Below are 17,977 nucleotides of genomic sequence, written 5' to 3'. Positions count from 1 at the left end.
TGAGGTCAAAGTTAGAGTCTATGGCCAAGAAAAAAAATCTAGTTTCCCATATTAAAGATACAAGTTAAAAAATAGATCTTTATATCTGAAATTAAATGCTATGATAAATACCTGTAGAGAGAAAATAACCCTGACTTCCCTTTTGGGAAAACAGTACTATTTTATCTGATTTGGAGAAGACAAGCAATTGGAACGTCAAGGCACTTACAGAAACTTTTAACTATTGCTAGTTATAGAAAAAAAAATGAAACATTAATGCTTGTAGGAGAGAAAAAAATGCCTGGCAAATTTATTTTTTGTGTGCTTGAAGAACTTAATGCTTTTAAAAGCTTCAAAGGAAAGATTTTTGATAAAGAAAATTAGAGCATAACCTGCATGGTTTACTTAAGGTTTACAATAAGCTACATAAGAGACGTGTGATGTCAAATGACAAGTCATTTTGGTTTAAGAGTGTTTTGGTTTGCATGAGGCTCCTGGTGATGCTGCATGGTCTGTTTCTACCTGCACATTGGTACATTTTTAGCTACTCAGTTGCAATTCAGAGATAACTCTCCCTTCTGTAATGAACGCTTGCTTGTTAAGGGTGTGAGCCCTGCGTTGAGAGCCTGTGTGTTAGCCTGAGAAGTAAAGAATGTAAGACTGGCCTCTGTCTTCCTGTGGGGAGTGCCTCCTCCCTCAAGGCCAGATCAGCTGTTGATGGACAGGGACTCTGCCTCTTTATCCAAGTACCTCAGAGAAGTCATTGACCTTCCTGTGCCTGGGTTCCCTCCATGGTGAAACAGGGAAGGAGCCCTGACCAATGGACCCAAAGGTCCCTTCCAGAGTTTAAAACATTTAGTAGAAATCAGTTACATATCAAAATGAAATGTTACAGTTTGATGGTTATTATCTAAGATTCCATATAAATTTAAAAAATCAGAATGAACTGAGCTTACTGTGATATTAGTCCATGTCAGAATTAGTGGATGGACTTAAAAGCAAATTTGTATAAATGCTATTTATTTACAGTACTTAGATTAGGAATTTAAATTCAGACTATAGGGCGCCTGGGTGGCTCAGTGGGTTAAGCCGCTGCCTTCGGCTAAGGTCATGATCTCAGGGTCCTGGGATCGAGTCCCGCATCGGGCTCTCTGCTCAGCAGGGAGCCTGCTTCCCTCTCTCTCTCTTTCTCTGCCTGCCTTTCCATCTACTTGTGATTTCTGTCAAATAAATAAATAAAATATTTTTAAAAAAATAAATTCAGACCATAAGTCTGAGTCCAAGAAACCCTACTATTGATTAAACAGTTGGTTTTACCCAGCAATCAGGCTATCTAAACTAATTCTGGGAAATTATAGATGTGAAACTCTCACTTATCATGGAGGCTGGGAAAATCCTATTCTGTGAGTAACCTGGAGCCCTCAGAACCATGACCGCATTGGCTGCCTGCTATCAGGAAAACATGAGCACGGCATGGGTGGTTTTGTATGTGGCATCAGATCCAAAGTGGAATTAAAGGCTTCATGTCAACTGTTCATCTACCTGAAATTGTTTATTAAATAAAAAAAATTGGGGTGCCTGGGTGGCTCAGTGGGTTAAAGCCTCTGCCTTCTGCTCAGGTCATGATCCCAGAGTCCTGGGATCGAGCCCCGAATCGGGCTCTCTGCTTGGCAGGGAGCCTGCTTCCTCCTCTCTCTTTCTCTGCCTGCATCTCTGCCTACTTGTGATCTCTGTCAAATAAATAAATAAAATCTTTTTAAAAATAAATCAATCAAAAGTAACATGCAGCGTTTATAACTTAGTTGGAAAAGACACCCTCAAAAAATTCAGCTATTGACTCTTGTGATTTAAAAATACATATATTCTTAATCTACTTTATGCCCATTTGAAGTGAAGTGAAGGTCCTGATCAACATTGTTACCCTTCACAGATTTCATTACATAAAGAGATATTCAGAAATTCTCTGAATTTCTGGATTCAGGATTCAGGATTATGAATCCCCAAGTGCGTCTGTACAGTATGATTATACTTGTCTTGTAATGTAGGAGGGAACCAGGAAGGGCAGTAGGTCTCCACATGAGCGATCTCTGGCTGTGGTCAACACAGATCAAAGTCACATTCAAATAGTATTCCTCAGTATTAAAAACTGACTAAAGGTGCAGGAACTGACCATATGCTGCAGCCCTGTGTCCCCAGGGACAAGATGGAGTTCTCAAAAAAGCATTCTTTTCATTTACTTATTTTTATCTCATTCTTACAGGGGAATCTGGGTGTTTTCATGGCAGTACTATGAGATCTTGGGCACCCTTGTCTGTTGGTGTTTATAACCTTAGGCTAATATGACAAAGGTAAACAAGCCAAATGACAGCTCCCATTGGCAAAATGATTTTGAAGAGTCCTTTTAATATGCTGTTGCCAGAAAGCAAAGTTGAATGTCCCCTGCCTGTATGGATTGTTAGGCATATAGAGATCTACAAGGAAATATACAGAAATGAAAATATTTGTGAAGGTGGGGGAATTATGAATTTTTTTCAATAATTCAATGTTATACTGTTTTTACAATATAACAATAAAATTCTAAATGTTTTTATCATCCAGAAAATATTAGTATTATTAAAATATAAATTTTAACAGTAGAGTCCCAAAGCATAATGAGAAACAATTTCAGAACCTTCTCACCTAAAAGCAAAGCAAAACAGTTTTGGAATAATCCTACCCCAGGGAATCAGAAGTTTTAAAATTTAGTATCAAGACACTGTAGCCTTGAGGTTAAGAGCACTACGTATGGAATAAGGTACAGGGGGGTTCAGATGTGATCACGCTGAAGACCTTCAATGTCTCTGACCTCAACATCTTTATCTTTGCAATGGTGTGAAGGTATACTTCATAAGGATATTGAGATAAGACTTTTTCCAGGCACAGGGAACAATAAATGTTGGCTGCCACAGTTGTTATTTATCAAACTACTTTAGAAGTCCCAACATTGGATAATTGGGGAAAAGAAACCATATGAAACCATTTACCCCATCAACTTAGGTAAAATCTGTCAAAAACCAATTTGAAGGTCAAAATTAGATACACTTGTCAAAATGACAGAAGGTCCCCCAATAATGGGTCCGTGATCAAAGGAGCGAGACTGATACAAAGCGAAGGTCAAGCAAAGCTTTATTTCGTGCCAAGCATCGAGAATCAAACCAACTGGCCCGGGGCAGTCTCTTACAAAGAGGCAACCCCTCCCTGCCTTACAGACTAATTTTATAGAGCAAAGGCCACGGGGTTGAGCCTGGCCACACACAGCAGCCAATGAGATTGTTAACACACAGAGAAAGCTGCACAGTCATGCTAGGTCACAGGCGGGTAGCCAATTGAATTACAATTCACCCCATAGTAGCTATATGAACTAGCCTATCACCTTGGTCAGAATTGGCACCCAAAAGGCAGGGCCCACACTCCCTGATAGCTAGCAAGACGGTATGCGCCCCCACTGATTGGATGTCTCCACCTGGCCTGACCCGCCCTTGTGTTTGGGCTTTGTTACCTGGGACTGGTTTCCCGGACTTGCTTTTTTTTTTTTTTTTTTTTAAGATTTTATTTATTTATTTGACAGACAGAGATCACAAGTAGGCAGAGAAGCAGGCAGAGAGAGAGGAGGAAGCAGGCTCCCCGCCGAGCAGAGAGCCCAATGCTGGGCTGATCCCAGGACCCTGGGATCATGACCTGAGCCAAAGGCAGAGGCTTTAACCCACTGAACCACCCAGGCACCCCTCCCGGACTTGCTTTTAAGTAAGTTCCCTGAGTGGGGTAGGGTGGCAGGGTCAGTTTAAGTTTTACTGCATAAACAACAAAATCACTGTTTAACCGGATGAATCGCTCTGGCTAAATAGGCCCTTACAATACAAAGGATCAAGTACAGATGGCTTATCTGGCAGTTGCAATCTATGCATTTTTAAGGTCAAATCCGTTGAGGTTTAAGTTCAATACAGTAATTTTTGCCTTTCTCAGGTGAGCGGTTTTGAGTTCTGACAAAGGGATGCAATCATGTAACCACACTGCAAACAAGACATTTTCAACCATCTCCCCTCCCCACCCCACCCCAACCTCTGGCCCTGTGCTTTCCTAGTCGATCCTTTCCTTCTGCCCCAGGCTCTGGCAACCACTGACTTCGTTTCTGTCCCTACAGTTTTGCCTTTTCCAAAATGTCCCATAAATGGAATCCTTACATATTTGAGAAAACAATGCTGTGAAACTTTTAAAAACTCTTTTCAATAAACATTTTGAGACATAATTTTTCTATGGTGATTCAGGGGGCACAGGATGTTACTGGTCAATCGCAGGTGTGTTTTGTTTAACCCAGGTGACATGCCTTGGCTCCTAGGAAGGCTGAACAGGTTTTCCTGATACCGTGGAGTGTCCAAGCTCAAGTTTTCTTTTGTGGCTAGCCCCATAGATCACATTCTCTTTCTTTCCGGTTTTGTTTTAAAGATTTTTATTTATTTGACACACAGAGAGAGTATGAGCAGGAGGAGAGGGAGTCAGAGGAAGAGGGAGAAGCAGGCTCCCCACTGAGGAGGGAGCCTGATGCAGGGCTCCATCCCAGGACCAGATCATGACCTGACCTGAAGGCAGATGCCCAACCCACTAAGCCACCGAGAAACCCCTTTCTTTCTGTTTTAAACTGAAAAGCCTGATAAATAATGGATAACAGAAATGAATTTGGGCTTGCTGAACTCGAGACCAAACTAAAAGACTGCACACAGTTATAGGTGAGAAGCAACAGGAAACATGAGGCAAGATTTTTTTTCCCCCCAAGGCCTACCATGTTCTAATCAAATAAGGACTTTCTCAATTTTAAGTAAAGCTGGCAGGACTGGTAGAACATAAGAATGAAGACAGTTGAGTCTGGGGTGCCTGGGTGGCTCAGGGTAAAGCCTCTGCCTTCAGCTCAGGTCATGATCTCAGGGTCCTGGGATCGAGCCCCTAATGGGGCTCTCTGCTCAGCGGGGAGCCTGCCTCTCTGCCTACTTGTGATCTCTCTCTGTTAAATTAAAAAAAAAAAAAATCTTTAAGAATGAAGAGTCAACTGCCCTTAGCTATGAAGCAACTGTGTCAAACAAAGTGACTCACTCATGCCAAAGTGGCACATGTAACCCCTAGAGCTACTAGGGGGTCGCTGTGCACACTTACTGTGTGACCTGGAGCAGCTGGCACTGGGCCCCTCGCAGGACAGGCCTGGGCAGGGACCTCAGAGACTATGCCAATTGGTTTGGAGACTGTTTCCAACACTTGCTGGCTGTGACTTTTAAAAAATCATTCTGGGGTGCCTGGGTGGCTCAGTGGGTTAAGCCTCTGCCTTCAGCTGGGGTCATGATCTCAGGGTCCTGGGATAGAGGCCCGCATCGGGTTCTCTGCTCAGTAGGGGGTCTGCTTCTCCCTCTCTCTGCCTGCCTCTCTGCCTACTTGTGATCTCTCTCTATTTCAAAGATTTTATTTATTTATTTGACAGAGAGAGATCACAGTAGACAGAGAGGCAGGCAGAGAGAGAGAGAGGGAAGCAGGCTCCCTGCTGAGCAGAGAGCCCGATGCGGGACTCGATCCCAGGACCCTGAGATCATGACCTGAGCCGAAGGCAGCGGCTTAACCCACTGAGCCACCCAGGCGCCCTCTCTCTATTTCAAATAAATAAATAAAATCTTTAAAAAAAATCACTCTGACCTCTTTTCTTGCCCATGTTCCCACACAGTGGGAGGCTTGATCCTTTGCGACAGGCGTGACTGATCATATTCCCAGTTTATTATGTCCTAGACTTTCTTAGGCTCTTGTCATAATGAAGTTATAAATATGGACAGAATGTCCTGCTGAAATATCTTTTTTCCCTTATTGCTTCTAAAGTCTGAGTCCGCGTGTCCTGGGTGGGGACAAGGAGGTCCTCCTTTCAGGTGGCTGTGAACGACAAGACTATTCCTCGCCGGAGACAGTGACAGCCTTAGTCCTACCAGTGACCGCACTGGGAACTAAGGCACTAGAGGCGGCGCGGGTTCACCTCGCCGCCACGCCCCCCGCCCCCTCCGAGGCAGGCGCGGACGGAGGCTAAACAGGCCGAATTCACCCCGCGCCCATTGCGCTCGCCACGCCTCAAGCTCGTCCTATAAGACACTGGCGTGGGTCCCCAAGCCCTGGACAACCGCTGGGGGCGGTAAGGTCGGTGCGCGACAGCTCCCGCCGTGACGTAGCCCGGAGCTTGGTAGCCACCCGCTGCCGCCCGCCATGAACGGCTCCCTGCGGCCGCCCGCCAGCAGCTGGCGGCGGGCAGCCACCGTCATGCTGGCGGCCGGCTGGGCGCGCCCGAGCCCTGCCGCGTCGTCGAGGCCCCCCGAGGGCTTCCGGCTGCTGCTACTGCAGCGCTCCGGGAGCCAAGGCTTCCTGCCCAAGGCGCACGTCTTCCCGGGAGGCCTGGAGAGCACCGCAGACAGCTCGGCGGACTGGCTGCGCCTCTTCGCGCCGCATCACCGGCCGCCGCGCTTCGGCCTGGCGCCCGCACGGTCGCGGCCAGCTTCCTTCCCGGGGCTGCCGGACGCTCCCGCCGCCGTCGCCGACGGGGACGCCGCGGCGCTGCCGGATGACGTCGCCTCCCGCATCTGCGCCATCCGCGAGACCTTCGAGGAGGCGGGCGTGTTGCTGCTGCGGCCCCGGGCCGCCCTGCCCGCCGTTCCCGAGGTGGGCCGGGCGCTCGCGCCGCCACCGGGCCTGGACGCTTGGCGCGACCGCGTCCGCCGCGACCCGCGCCACTTCCTGAGCCTGTGTGCGCACCTCGACTGCACGCCCGACATCTGGGCGCTGCACGACTGGGGCGGCTGGCTCACACCGTTCACGGGCCCCAGCGGCCGCCGCTACGACACGGCCTTCTTCTTGTGCTGCCTGAGCGAGCCGCCGCCGGTCTACCCAGACTTGACCGAGGTGGTGAGCTACCAGGTAGGGCGTGCTGGGCCGGAGTGGGGACCCACCCGAACTTGAGAATGAGGGCCCCGGCCAGCAGCCAAGGCCCACCTGGAACCTCCCGATAAGCCCAGGATAGAGAGGCTGATGACAGGTGTTCTCCCAACTATGATGGGGCTCCAGCTGGTGGACCTTATCTACCTAAGATCATGGCTTAGCCTGGCCTACCTTAAAGGTGTTCAGAACCCTTATATTAGCCTTCTGCTGGGCAAAATCCTCTAACACGAAGGCTGTTTTATAACGAAGGATTGACTTATCTCATGTAATTTATTGAATACGGGGGGAAGACTGGGTGGCTCAGTGGGTTAAAGCCTTTGCCTTTGGCTCAGGTCATGATCCCAGAATCCTGGGATCCAGTCCCGCATCGGGCTCTCTGTTCAGCAGGGAGCCTGCTTCCTCCTCTCTCTCAGCCTGCCTCTCTGCCTACTTGTGATCTCTGTCAAATAAATAAATAAAAATCTTTTTAAAAAAATTATTGAATACTGGAAGTGAGCAACAGTATGCGTGTAAGCATGTCTTTGGTTTACCTTCATGATCTCCTGCCTGACTGGGAGCTTGCTCATTCCTCCTGCCGCAGGGTTGGTTACCAGTAGTAACTAGCTAGCTCAAAATGCAAAAGTAACGTTTCTACTGAATGCATTTGGCTTTTTCAGAGTCCTGAGTTTGCGAAATTGTAAACTGAACCAAAGTCCGGTCGATGTAGCTTCCTCAGAGCCATAGAACCCACAGAGAGGGCATGGCACCCAGGAAGTCCAGCCCTTAGCCCTACAGGCCAAAGCCAGGACCTTGGTGAAATGCTCTCTGCTTTCCCCAGCTTCCCAGTCCAGGCCTCACTCTGCCTCTCCCATGGTTCCCCCAGGAGGGACCCGAGGAAGATCCCTGGAATGTACAGTGCTGCTCACCTGCGGGGCTCCTTTCTGAGCACTTTACCAGCATGAATTCATTTCATGCCCACCACCATTAATTATGCCCTCAGATAACATCCTTTATGTGGTTTCAGTCTTAAATTCATGGAGACTCGTTTTATGGCCACCAGTATGGATCTGTCTTGGTGAATGTTCCCTTTGTACCTAAAAAGAAGAATGCTATGTTTGATGGAGTGTTTGTAAAAATGTCAATTAGGTTTAATTTGTTGGTAGTGACTTTCAGTTCTTCTGTGCCATTTTCTTGTTCTATCAGATATTGACAGGAATGCTGAAAAATTTTTTTAAGATTTTTTAAAAATTAGTCTCTACAGCCAACATGGGGCTCATATTGAGAACCCCGAGATCAAGAGCCGCATGCTCTACTGCCTGAGCGAGCTAGGTGTCCCAGGAATGGTGACATTTTTTTTTTTTTAAGATTTTATTTATTTGTCAGAGAGAGAGAGGGAGAGAGCGAGCACAGGCAGACGGAATGGCAGGCAGAGGCAGAGGGAGAAGCAGGCTCCCTGCTGAGCAAGGAGCCCGATGCGGGACTTGATCCCAGGACGCTGGGATCATGACCTGAGCCGAAGGCAGCTGCTTAACCAACTGAGCCACCCAGGCGTCCCGGAATGGTGACATTTTTAATGAGTAATTATAGATTAGTCTTTTCCTCTTTTAGTTCTGTCAGGTTTTTCTTCATGTATTTTTTTAAAGATTTTTATTTATTTATTTACAAACAGAGATCACAAGTAGGCAGAGAGAGGGAGGAAGCAGGCTCCCCACTGAGCAGAGAGCCCGATGCAGGGCTCAATCCCAAGATCCTGAGATCATGACCTGAGCTGAAGGCAGAGGCTTAACCCACTGAGCCACCCAGGCACCCCTTCTTCATGTATTTTGAAGCTCCCTTGTAAGATGCTGCATAGACATTTAGGACTAGACATTTAGGACTGTTAAAGCTTGATGGATTAACCCTTTAATTATTTTGAAATGAGCTTCTTTATTCCTGGCAATATTTCTTATCCTGAGATCTGAAATTTCCTCTGTCTAATGCTAGTATAGCCACTCTCCCTTTTATTTGATTAGCAAGAGCATAGTATCTTTTTCCAGCCTTTAATTTTAACTTGTCTGTATCTTTACTTTTGTTTTATTTTTTAGAAAATTTATTTATTCATTTCAGAAAGACCATGAGTGGGAGGGCTTCACCAACTGTACCACCCAGGCACCCCTCTGTCTTTATATTTATTTATTTATTTTTAAAGATTTTATTTATTTATTTGACAGACAAAGACAAGTAGGCAGAGAGGCAGGCAGGGAGAGAGGAGGAAGCAGGCTCTCCACTGAGCAGAGAGCCCAATGTGGGACTCGATCCCAGGACCCTGGATCACGACCCGAGCCGAAGGCCGAGGCTTTAACCCACTGAGCCACCCAGGTGCCCCTGTCTTTATATTTAACATATGTTTCTTGTAGACAACATATGCTCTCGGCTTTTTTTTTTTTTTTTTAATCAATAGCACAAGTTCCACCTTTCACTTGGGGTGTTTATATCATTTATATATGTCTATATATTTAAGTATTTATATTTAGTTCAAATCTATCATTTTGCTTTTAGTTTTTTTATCTGCCCTATTTTTTTTTTAACTTGATTTATTTGACAGACAGATCACAAGCAGGTAGAGAGGCAGGCAGAGACGGGGGGGGGGGGGGGGGGGGAAGCAGGCTCCCCGCTGAGCAGACCCTGGAACCCTGGGATCATGACTGGAGACGAAGGCAGAGGCTTTAACCCACTGAGTTACCCAGATGCCTCTCTGTCCTGTGTATTTTTCATTTCAGAAACTTTTCATTAGCCAACCTCTTGGGGGTGGGGTGTCAACCCAAATATTATTACCAAAATTTTCATGTTGTCTCAGAGGAATCTAGCAAGTCACATTAATGAATTAACAACTTCAGTTAGATTTGCATACTAACCTAACGATTTCAAATCTTTGATTGCCTCTGGAATAAACCTTAGGAGCCCCAACCTTTGTCTTCCACAGTGGTCATCTCCATCAGAGGCAACTGAGAGTTTCATATCAAAGGAAATTTGGTTTGCACCTCCACAATTCTATGAAATAAGAAGACTGGGAAATTTTGCCTCTCTCTCTGACTTGCACAAGTTTTGTTTGGATGGTGCATCAGAAGAAATGGAAAGATGGCTGCCGATCACATTTTTAACTGCTGATGGAATGCTCGAGCTTTTACCAGGTAAGTCAGTGAAGTACCAGTGCTTTTTCACATTTAGTATTCACATTTAATGCACAGGGCTGTATGGCAGTATTGCCCGGCATGGAGACATGAATTACTGTCGTTTTACACAATACAGCAGTTTATTAAGAAGGTCTAATTCTATAAAATATCCATAGTGTTTATTTTAACCAAAAGTTCTGAATATTTCACTTTATACACACACATATACATTTATTTAAATGTTTACTAGATCTTGACAAAGTTCTTTCTTATATATTCTCATATTTTTACATTTTAATTTTGAATTATGAGAACAAAGTATGAAGTTGAAAACTTCTGTTTTCAAGTACATTCTATTAAGAACTTGAAATTACGGGCAATCGTCAATTTATTTGAATTAGGGAGTTTGTTGGTGGTCAGTTGTTGGACAAGTGCCAGGTAGGGGTTTTATGGCAGTTTAGAGTGGAGTTTTGTAACCTGTCTCCCAGCTACTTGGCTTAGTTCTCAGAACGGTGATAATATTTGTTCCTCATCCTACAGAGGGATAGTTTAGTGGTCTTGATGTGTAAAGACAATTTCGATTATTTAACCTTAAAATTATTAGAACAGCCCACATTGAAACCCAACAATATATGGATATCAAGGCCAATATTGATATTGACTAGGATAAAGCAAGTCATGGGCCAGTCTAAAATTGATAGTTTGTGATGGAAAAATACCAATCATAAATACTTTTTATGTGCCCAAAGAAAATTCTTGGGTGGGGAATGGGACTGTGGAGAAGGAAAGAAATTTAGGTAAGCTCATAAAATTAGAGTTATTTAACACCTGTCTCAGTTCTAGACACGACAAAAATGAAAATAAATACCAGTGTATGTCACTAACGTATTGCAATGTTTTATAACATAACACTGTAGAATCAAAATACTATTTTTCAGGAGACGAGCTGTACTTAGAAGATTCAAAATTTTTAGAAAATGCTATGTCCACTGGAAAAAAGACTGAAGAAATCATGAAGGAAGGCAAGATATTTCACCGGCTCGTTTTACACAGCCGCCATGTGTATAATCTCCACGTGACTCTCCAGTCAAAGTATAAACATGTTTATCCTAAGACCTATATAATAAGTAAGAGCCATTTGTAGAGCACTGCATATTTGTGCTTGCTTGGTTGACCGCTTGAAGTTGTTCTATGGAATAGGGAGGGTTGACTAGACCTGCTTGGAGCGCAAGGACCTGCCTGGAAGTTACAGTACAGTCTTTCACATTTTAACTGTATTACAGCACTTCCTTGCTTATTTCGTTCTTCAAAACTTACAATCTGGGTGCCTGGGTGGCTCAGTTGGTTAAACAACTGCCTTCAGCTTGGGTTATGATCCCGGAGTCTCAGGATCGAGTCCCATATCGGGCTCCCAGCTCCAAGGGGACTCTGTTTCTTCCTCTGACTTCCCCTCTCATGCTCTCTCTCACTGTCTCTCTCTCAAATAAATAAAATTTTAAAAACAAAAACTTAACAGTCTCACACAAGTATAATGATCTTGTTCCCAGATTGAGGGAAAAAAAACTCTCAAAAGGGTTTCCACTTCTGTATTATTTTTGTATTATTTTATTATCAAAAGTTTAAGGCATTCTCCTGCTATTGTCTGGTGTACTAGCACTTTCCTTGATGTGCTTGGGAGCTGGATCTGTGACTCCCTGAGACGTGCTGCTGGAATTAGTTTAAGGGTTTCTGATTACACAGGGAACAGTAAACTGAGACGACCTTCAGGTGACAGGATCATTATTTTCTTGTTATGTCTTTACCTTGATGATTAACCTTCAATTCTGTTTAATACTAAAAGGCCTTAGTTGTTAGGTTTATCAGATGGGAAACCTATTTTAAAGGCTATGAAGCCATAACAAAAAGCCATAATTATTTTTACTCTGGAGTAGTAGCTAATGAATACTGAGATGTAGATGAATAGAGAGATGTAGAACTAGTCATCATTCATTGGTGTTTTATTAATAATGCTTATTTTCAATATAGGTTATTTTTTCATGTTCCTTTAAGAGGAATACTATTTTGATTAAAGATGGGAAATGGCTAGGACATCAATTCTGTTTTCAGATGCTTGACTATATCATCCATAATACAGTGGACTTTATTTTTCATGAAATGTCTTAATTTTCCTACCTATAAAATCTAGGTATCGATGAATAAGGTATATGTGTATTACTTAATCTTGGTTGGAGGAATACATCTAGATTAGTGGTTCTCCACCCAGAGCACTTTTGCTCAGGGGACGTTTGGCAGTGTCTGAAAACATTTTCGGTTGTGAGCTTAGCTGCTTCTACCACCTAGTGGGGAGAGCCCAGGGATGTGGTTAAATATCCTACAGAAATAGGACAGCTGTCCACAACAATTATCTTGTCAAGGTTCAGAAACTCTGATCTAAAGTAAAATCGCGGGGCGCCTGGGTGGCTCAGTGGGTTAAGCCGCTGCCTTCGGCTTGGGTCATGGTCTCAGGGTCCTGGGATCGAGTCCCGCATCGGGCTCTCTGCTCTGCAGGGAGCCTGCTTCCCTCCTCTCTCTATCTGTCTGCCTCTCTGCCTACTTGTGATCTCTCTCTGTCAAATAAATAAATAAAATCTTTAAAAAAAAAATAAAGTAAAATCGCTTTTCTTCAATGAATGGTCCCAATGTGTACATTCTGAGAACCATATACTGTTAGCATTCCCTCTGGCTTCTGTACCTACAGAAGTTCTCCTTACTGATTTGGCTTTGGGCAGAATACTGTTTCATTCTCACAGAAAACAGAATGTTACAGCTGGAAGAGAACTCACTGAGCACCATTATTTTGCCAATTAGAAAACAGAGACAGCTTCACATAGCTCATCAGTGCCATAGCTAAGAGTAGAACCCGATGCTTTGACAAGCAAGTGACATCTGTCGCCTACCACCAAAAGCAGAAATGGGAACAATTCGGCCCACCACGTCTTGGTAGCATCGTCACCAGAGAAGCCACAGTACAGCCAAGTACTGGTGGAATAACGTATTCACATGGAGAAGAGGCAGGGCAGAATCGGTTCCAGTAGTTCAGGTGAGGCCCCCACAGCCACCAGGTGCTCCCCCTGGCCAGGTGTCCTGGGATGCACGTGCTTACGCAGAGCAAAGGAGGACAACATTGAGTCTGAAACGGAGAAAGACGTCCCCCAGAAGGCAGTGAGGCCAGCACAGGCTGTGAAGACTCTGTTGGTAGTGGAATGTTCCAGGCTCACTTCCGTGGCTGGGGGAGAGAGCGGGGGAAACTGCACAGCACCGCCTTTCCCAACCCTCTTAGCCCTACACCCCTTTTGCTGGAGTTATGTGGTTCAGTGGATGATTTTAGGAGAAGTGACAAAGTAATTTGACGTAGTTTTCTTCATAACAATCTATTTTTGTCTTTTTCATCTAAATGAAACCTTGTCTTCCAAGAACTCCTTTTGGAAGACTCACTTGACTTCCTACCTGTTGTGATACCCTAGGGCCCCAACACAGAATAATAGGGCAGATCACGTGTCCCTACTCCTCTTCCTTCTAGACCCTTCCTGCCCATGCTGGCATCCCTACCCCATGCCATCTTCACCAGGACGCAGCCAGGAGAACTCACTTTCTATAATACTATGCAGACTCATGAAACCGAAGTTAAGATTCAGGAATAAGTACAAAGTCCGTGTTCGTTTCCATTATCTACCTTCTTTTGTTGATTCCTCGGAATGACTTCCATGAGAATCCCAAACTGCACAGGCATCAGCATTTCTTTTATCTTTTTTTTTTTTTTTAAGATTTTATTTATTTATTTGACAGAGATCACAAGTAGGCAGAGAGGCAGGCAGAGAGAGGAAGGGAAGCAGGCTCCCTGCTGAGCAGAGAGCCCGATGCGGGACTCGATCCCAGGACCCTGAGATCATGACCGGGCTGAAGGCAGCGGTTCAACCCACTGAGCCACCCAGGCGCCCAGGCATCAGCATTTCAAGTTAACATGTCTCCTCCTCACAGTTCTGTTAATAAAAATAAGCATGCCCTATCCTGTGGGAGACACAAAGGGCTCAGGTATGAGGGGACTTCTCTTCTGAGGGATTTTGAGAGGGGTACCCTCACATTTGGGCATATGTAGTTTTTTTGTTTGTTTTTGTTTTTTTTAAAGATTTATTTATTTATTTGACAGAGAGAGATCACAAGTAGGCAGAGAGGCAGGAAGAGAGAGAGGAGGAAGCAGGCTCCCTGCTGAGCAGAGAACCCGATGTGGGACTCGATCCCAGGACCCTGAGATCATGACCTGAGCTGAAGGCAGCGGCTTAACCCACTGAGCCACCCAGGCGCCCAAGGGCATATGTAGTTATTAACTGACTCTTCTCAAACCTCTATTTTGTTTTCAACTTCTCTGCAACTTTTCAACCACTTGTCCTCTTTCTCTGTAACTTCTCCTCTAACTGACCTTCAGCTTTTAGAGCCCTCATTACCTGTTCATATACCTTATTTGGTGAGGTAAGCAACTTTCAGGTTACATCCTTTAAAAAGAAAACTGCTTGCCCTCCATTTTGTCTTTTCCCCTTCTCAGTGGCTAAAAGTTGTGACCACGGGAGCAGCTTTCTCGGACCCAGACACAGAAGCCAGGTGTTAGGACATAACTGCCTGCCAGACTTGGACTGCTCACCTCTTGCTTGCTACGTGAAAGAAAATAGAAGCCACTATAATTTGGGGTCTCTTTGTTAAAACAGTTAAGCTTGTTTCCTAATCTACAATTTTCCCTTTAAAGCAGGGTCCCTCAGCACAGTCTTCCATATATCAGAAATCTACCAGTTATTTAAGCTAAAAATATTAGTCATTCTTGACTCCTCCTTTTGCTTTATATCTAGGGGACTAGCAGGTCCTGTTGATTCTGTTGCCTACAATTACCTTGAATTTCCCATCTTTTTTTTTTTTTAAGATTTTATTTATTTATTTGACAGAGATCACAAGTAGGCAGAGAGGCAGGCAGAAGAGGTGGTGGGGGTTGGGAGGGGAGCAGACTCCCTGCTGAGCAGAGAGCCAGATGTGGGGCTCAATTCCAGGACTCTGGAATCATGACCTGAGCCGAAGGCAGAGGCTTAATCCGCTGAGCCACCCACGTGCCCTGAATTTCCCATCTTTTTGTTCTCTCCACTGCCATCACCTTAGTTGAGCCCTAGTTATATTTTACCTAGACGCTATCAGCCCTGTAACAAATCTAAGAGCTAGTGTCTCCATCTTCATTCTTAACCTCATGACACATTCTCTCCTATTGAACTGGAAGAGTGCTCTCGATATCCGGATGTAAGCCATGTCCCATCACTGCCTTCATTAAAACCCTTTAGTGGGGGCGCCTGGGTGGCTCAGTGGGTTAAAGCCTCTGCCTTCTGCTCAGGTCATGATCTCAGGGTTCTGGGATCGAGCCCCGAATCGGGCTCTCTGCTCAGCAGGGAGCCTGCTTCCGTTCTTCTCCCTCTGCCTGCCTCTCTGCCTACTTGTGATCTGTCTGTCAAATAAATAAATACAATCTTTAAAAAAAAAAACAACCCTTTAGTGGCTTTTCTTCACATTTAAAAGCTGAATTTAGTGCTCGCTTCGGCAGCACATATACTAAAATTGGAACGATAAAAGCTGAATTTACTGTGGCCTGCAAGGCCCTACCTTTCTCTCTAATTTCATACCTCCTACTACGCTCCCATGAGAAGGGTCTTCTTTCTGTTCCCTGATTACTCAAAGTTCCTTCCCACCTCAGGATCTTTGCACATACTGTTTGCCTTGAAGCAAACTGGATCTCTAGTTGTATTTTTGTTCTTGAGTCGCTGTTACCACTGTGTCAGGAAAACAGATGAGGACATGAGGATTGTTGGCATGTATAAAAGGAGATTCCAGGGCAAAGGGGAGAAAAGCATTATTTAGAGAAGAGAATAAATTTTGCTTGAGATAAAGAAAAATGTTGATCTTCGGGTAAAAAGATCTTGTTGCTGTCATAGGAAAACTAACAAAAATTGCCCAATATCTGGATGATATTTTGAATTTCAGTGATAAAGAATGCAGATTTTCAGGAAGAAAAAGAGAAGATTGCTCACAAAGGTAGAAAATCAGGCCTCTGAGTGTGTGTGTCAGGATATCCTGACAGGATATACTTTTAAACAGAGTATACTGAGCAGGGGGAAAGGATGTGTGTAGTCAATAGTTCTATTGTGTGAAAGTCACACACAATTTTCATTTACATATGCTCTGAAAATTCCACCTGTTCTGAAAGAATTCACTTGATAGAAATATTGTGGATAACAGATTAATCAAAAACATTTAAAGTAGAAGTAGGTGGTAGAAGTCCTAACGGTGAGTGTGGAAATGAATTAAGTATAAGAAGTAAATATGAATAATATAACTATAAAGCACTGTAAATGTTTTGAAAGACATATTTTATAAATTTAAAATGGATGAAAGACTTAATTGTGAGAAAGGAAACCACCAAAATGCTAGAGGAGAACATAGGCAACAATCCGTTTGACCTCAGCCATAGCAACTTCTTGCTAGACCCCTTCCAAAGACAAGAGAAACAAAAACAAAAATGAACTGTTTAGACTTCATCAAGATAAAAGTTTTCCACACAGTGAAGAAAACAATCAAAACTAAAAGGCAGACTACGGAATGGGAGAAGATATTTGCAAATGACATATCTGATAAAAGAGTATCCAGGGCGCCTGGGTGGCTCAGTAGTTAAGCCTCTGCCTTCAGCTTGGGTCATGATCCCAGGGTCCTGGGATGGAGCCCCGATCCGGCTCCCTGCTCAGTGGGGAGTCTGCTTCTCCCTCTCTTTCTGCCTGCTGCTCCCCCTGCTATGCTCTCTCTCTCTCTCTCTCTGTCAAATAAATAAAATCTTAAAAAAAAAAAGAGAGAGAGTATCCAAAATCCATAAAGAACTTATCGAACTCAATACCCCCCCAAAAAACAAATAATCCAGATAAGAAATGGGCAGAAGACATGAATAGACATTTTTCCAAAGAAGATATCCACATGGCTGGCAGACACATGAAAAGATGCTCAATATCACTCATTGTCAGGGAAATACAAATCAAAACCATGATGAGATACCACCTTAACACCAGTCAAAATGGTTAAAACTAACAACACAGGAAACAACAGATGTTTGCAAGGATGTGGAGAAAGGGGAACCCTTTGACACAGTTGGTGGGAATGCAAACTGGTGCAGTTACTCTGGAAAACAGTATGGAGGGTCCTTAAAAAGTTGAAAATAGAATTACCCTATAATCCAGCAATTGTACTAATAGGTATTTACTCAAAAGTAACAAAAATACTGATTTGAAGGGGCACATGCACCCCGATATTTATAGCTACATTATCTACAATAGCCAAACTATGCAAAGAGCCCCAAATGTCCATCAACTAATGAATGGATAAAGAAGAAGTGGTATATATATTATATATTATATGGTGGTATATATGGTTTTGTGATAACAAATACCTGTGTAAATACTCACTTTGTCAGCATATATACTAAAATTGGAACACAGAGAAGATTAGCATGGCCCCTGTGCAAAGATGACACATAGATTCATAGAGCATTCCATATTTGGGGGGATTAGGGAGCTCACTTATTGTGAAGAGCACGAGGTGATTAAAATAAAAAGTAGGTGTTTTTTAAAAGCAAAATGTGTGTTTTTAAAAGCAAAAATAACTAGTAGAATTAAAAATAAGAAGGTCACTTTTCAAATCAGTCGAAAACAAAACATAACCCCTAATGCAAAAGATAGAAAACAGTTTAAGGGGCGCCTGGGTGGCTCAGGTTAAGTGCCTTCAGCTCAGGTCATGATCTCAGGGGTCCTGGGATTGAGCCCCATGTC

At 44.0% G+C, this 17,977-nt stretch overlaps 1 protein-coding gene and 1 non-coding gene across 2 annotated transcripts; both read left to right on the top strand.

The window, feature by feature from the left end:
• The first annotated feature begins 6,023 nt into the window (after positions 1-6,023).
• Positions 6,024-12,770, top strand: NUDT19 (nudix hydrolase 19). The gene is made up of 3 exons (XM_059381998.1): positions 6,024-6,948; positions 9,911-10,118; positions 11,039-12,770. Exons 1-3 carry the CDS (start codon positions 6,244-6,246, stop codon positions 11,242-11,244), a joined length of 1,119 nt encoding a protein of 372 aa, XP_059237981.1. The 5' UTR covers positions 6,024-6,243; the 3' UTR covers positions 11,245-12,770.
• A 4,836-nt stretch (positions 12,771-17,606) lies between these two features.
• Positions 17,607-17,710, top strand: LOC132006289 (U6 spliceosomal RNA). The gene has a single exon (XR_009401055.1). It is a non-coding gene; the product is annotated as a U6 spliceosomal RNA (small nuclear RNA).
• The last annotated feature ends 267 nt before the right edge of the window (positions 17,711-17,977 follow it).

This window comes from Mustela nigripes, chromosome 17, assembly GCF_022355385.1.
Source record: "Mustela nigripes isolate SB6536 chromosome 17, MUSNIG.SB6536, whole genome shotgun sequence".
In the NCBI taxonomy this organism is placed as follows: domain Eukaryota; kingdom Metazoa; phylum Chordata; class Mammalia; order Carnivora; family Mustelidae; genus Mustela; species Mustela nigripes.
This window is presented reverse-complemented; position numbering and strand designations above follow the sequence as displayed.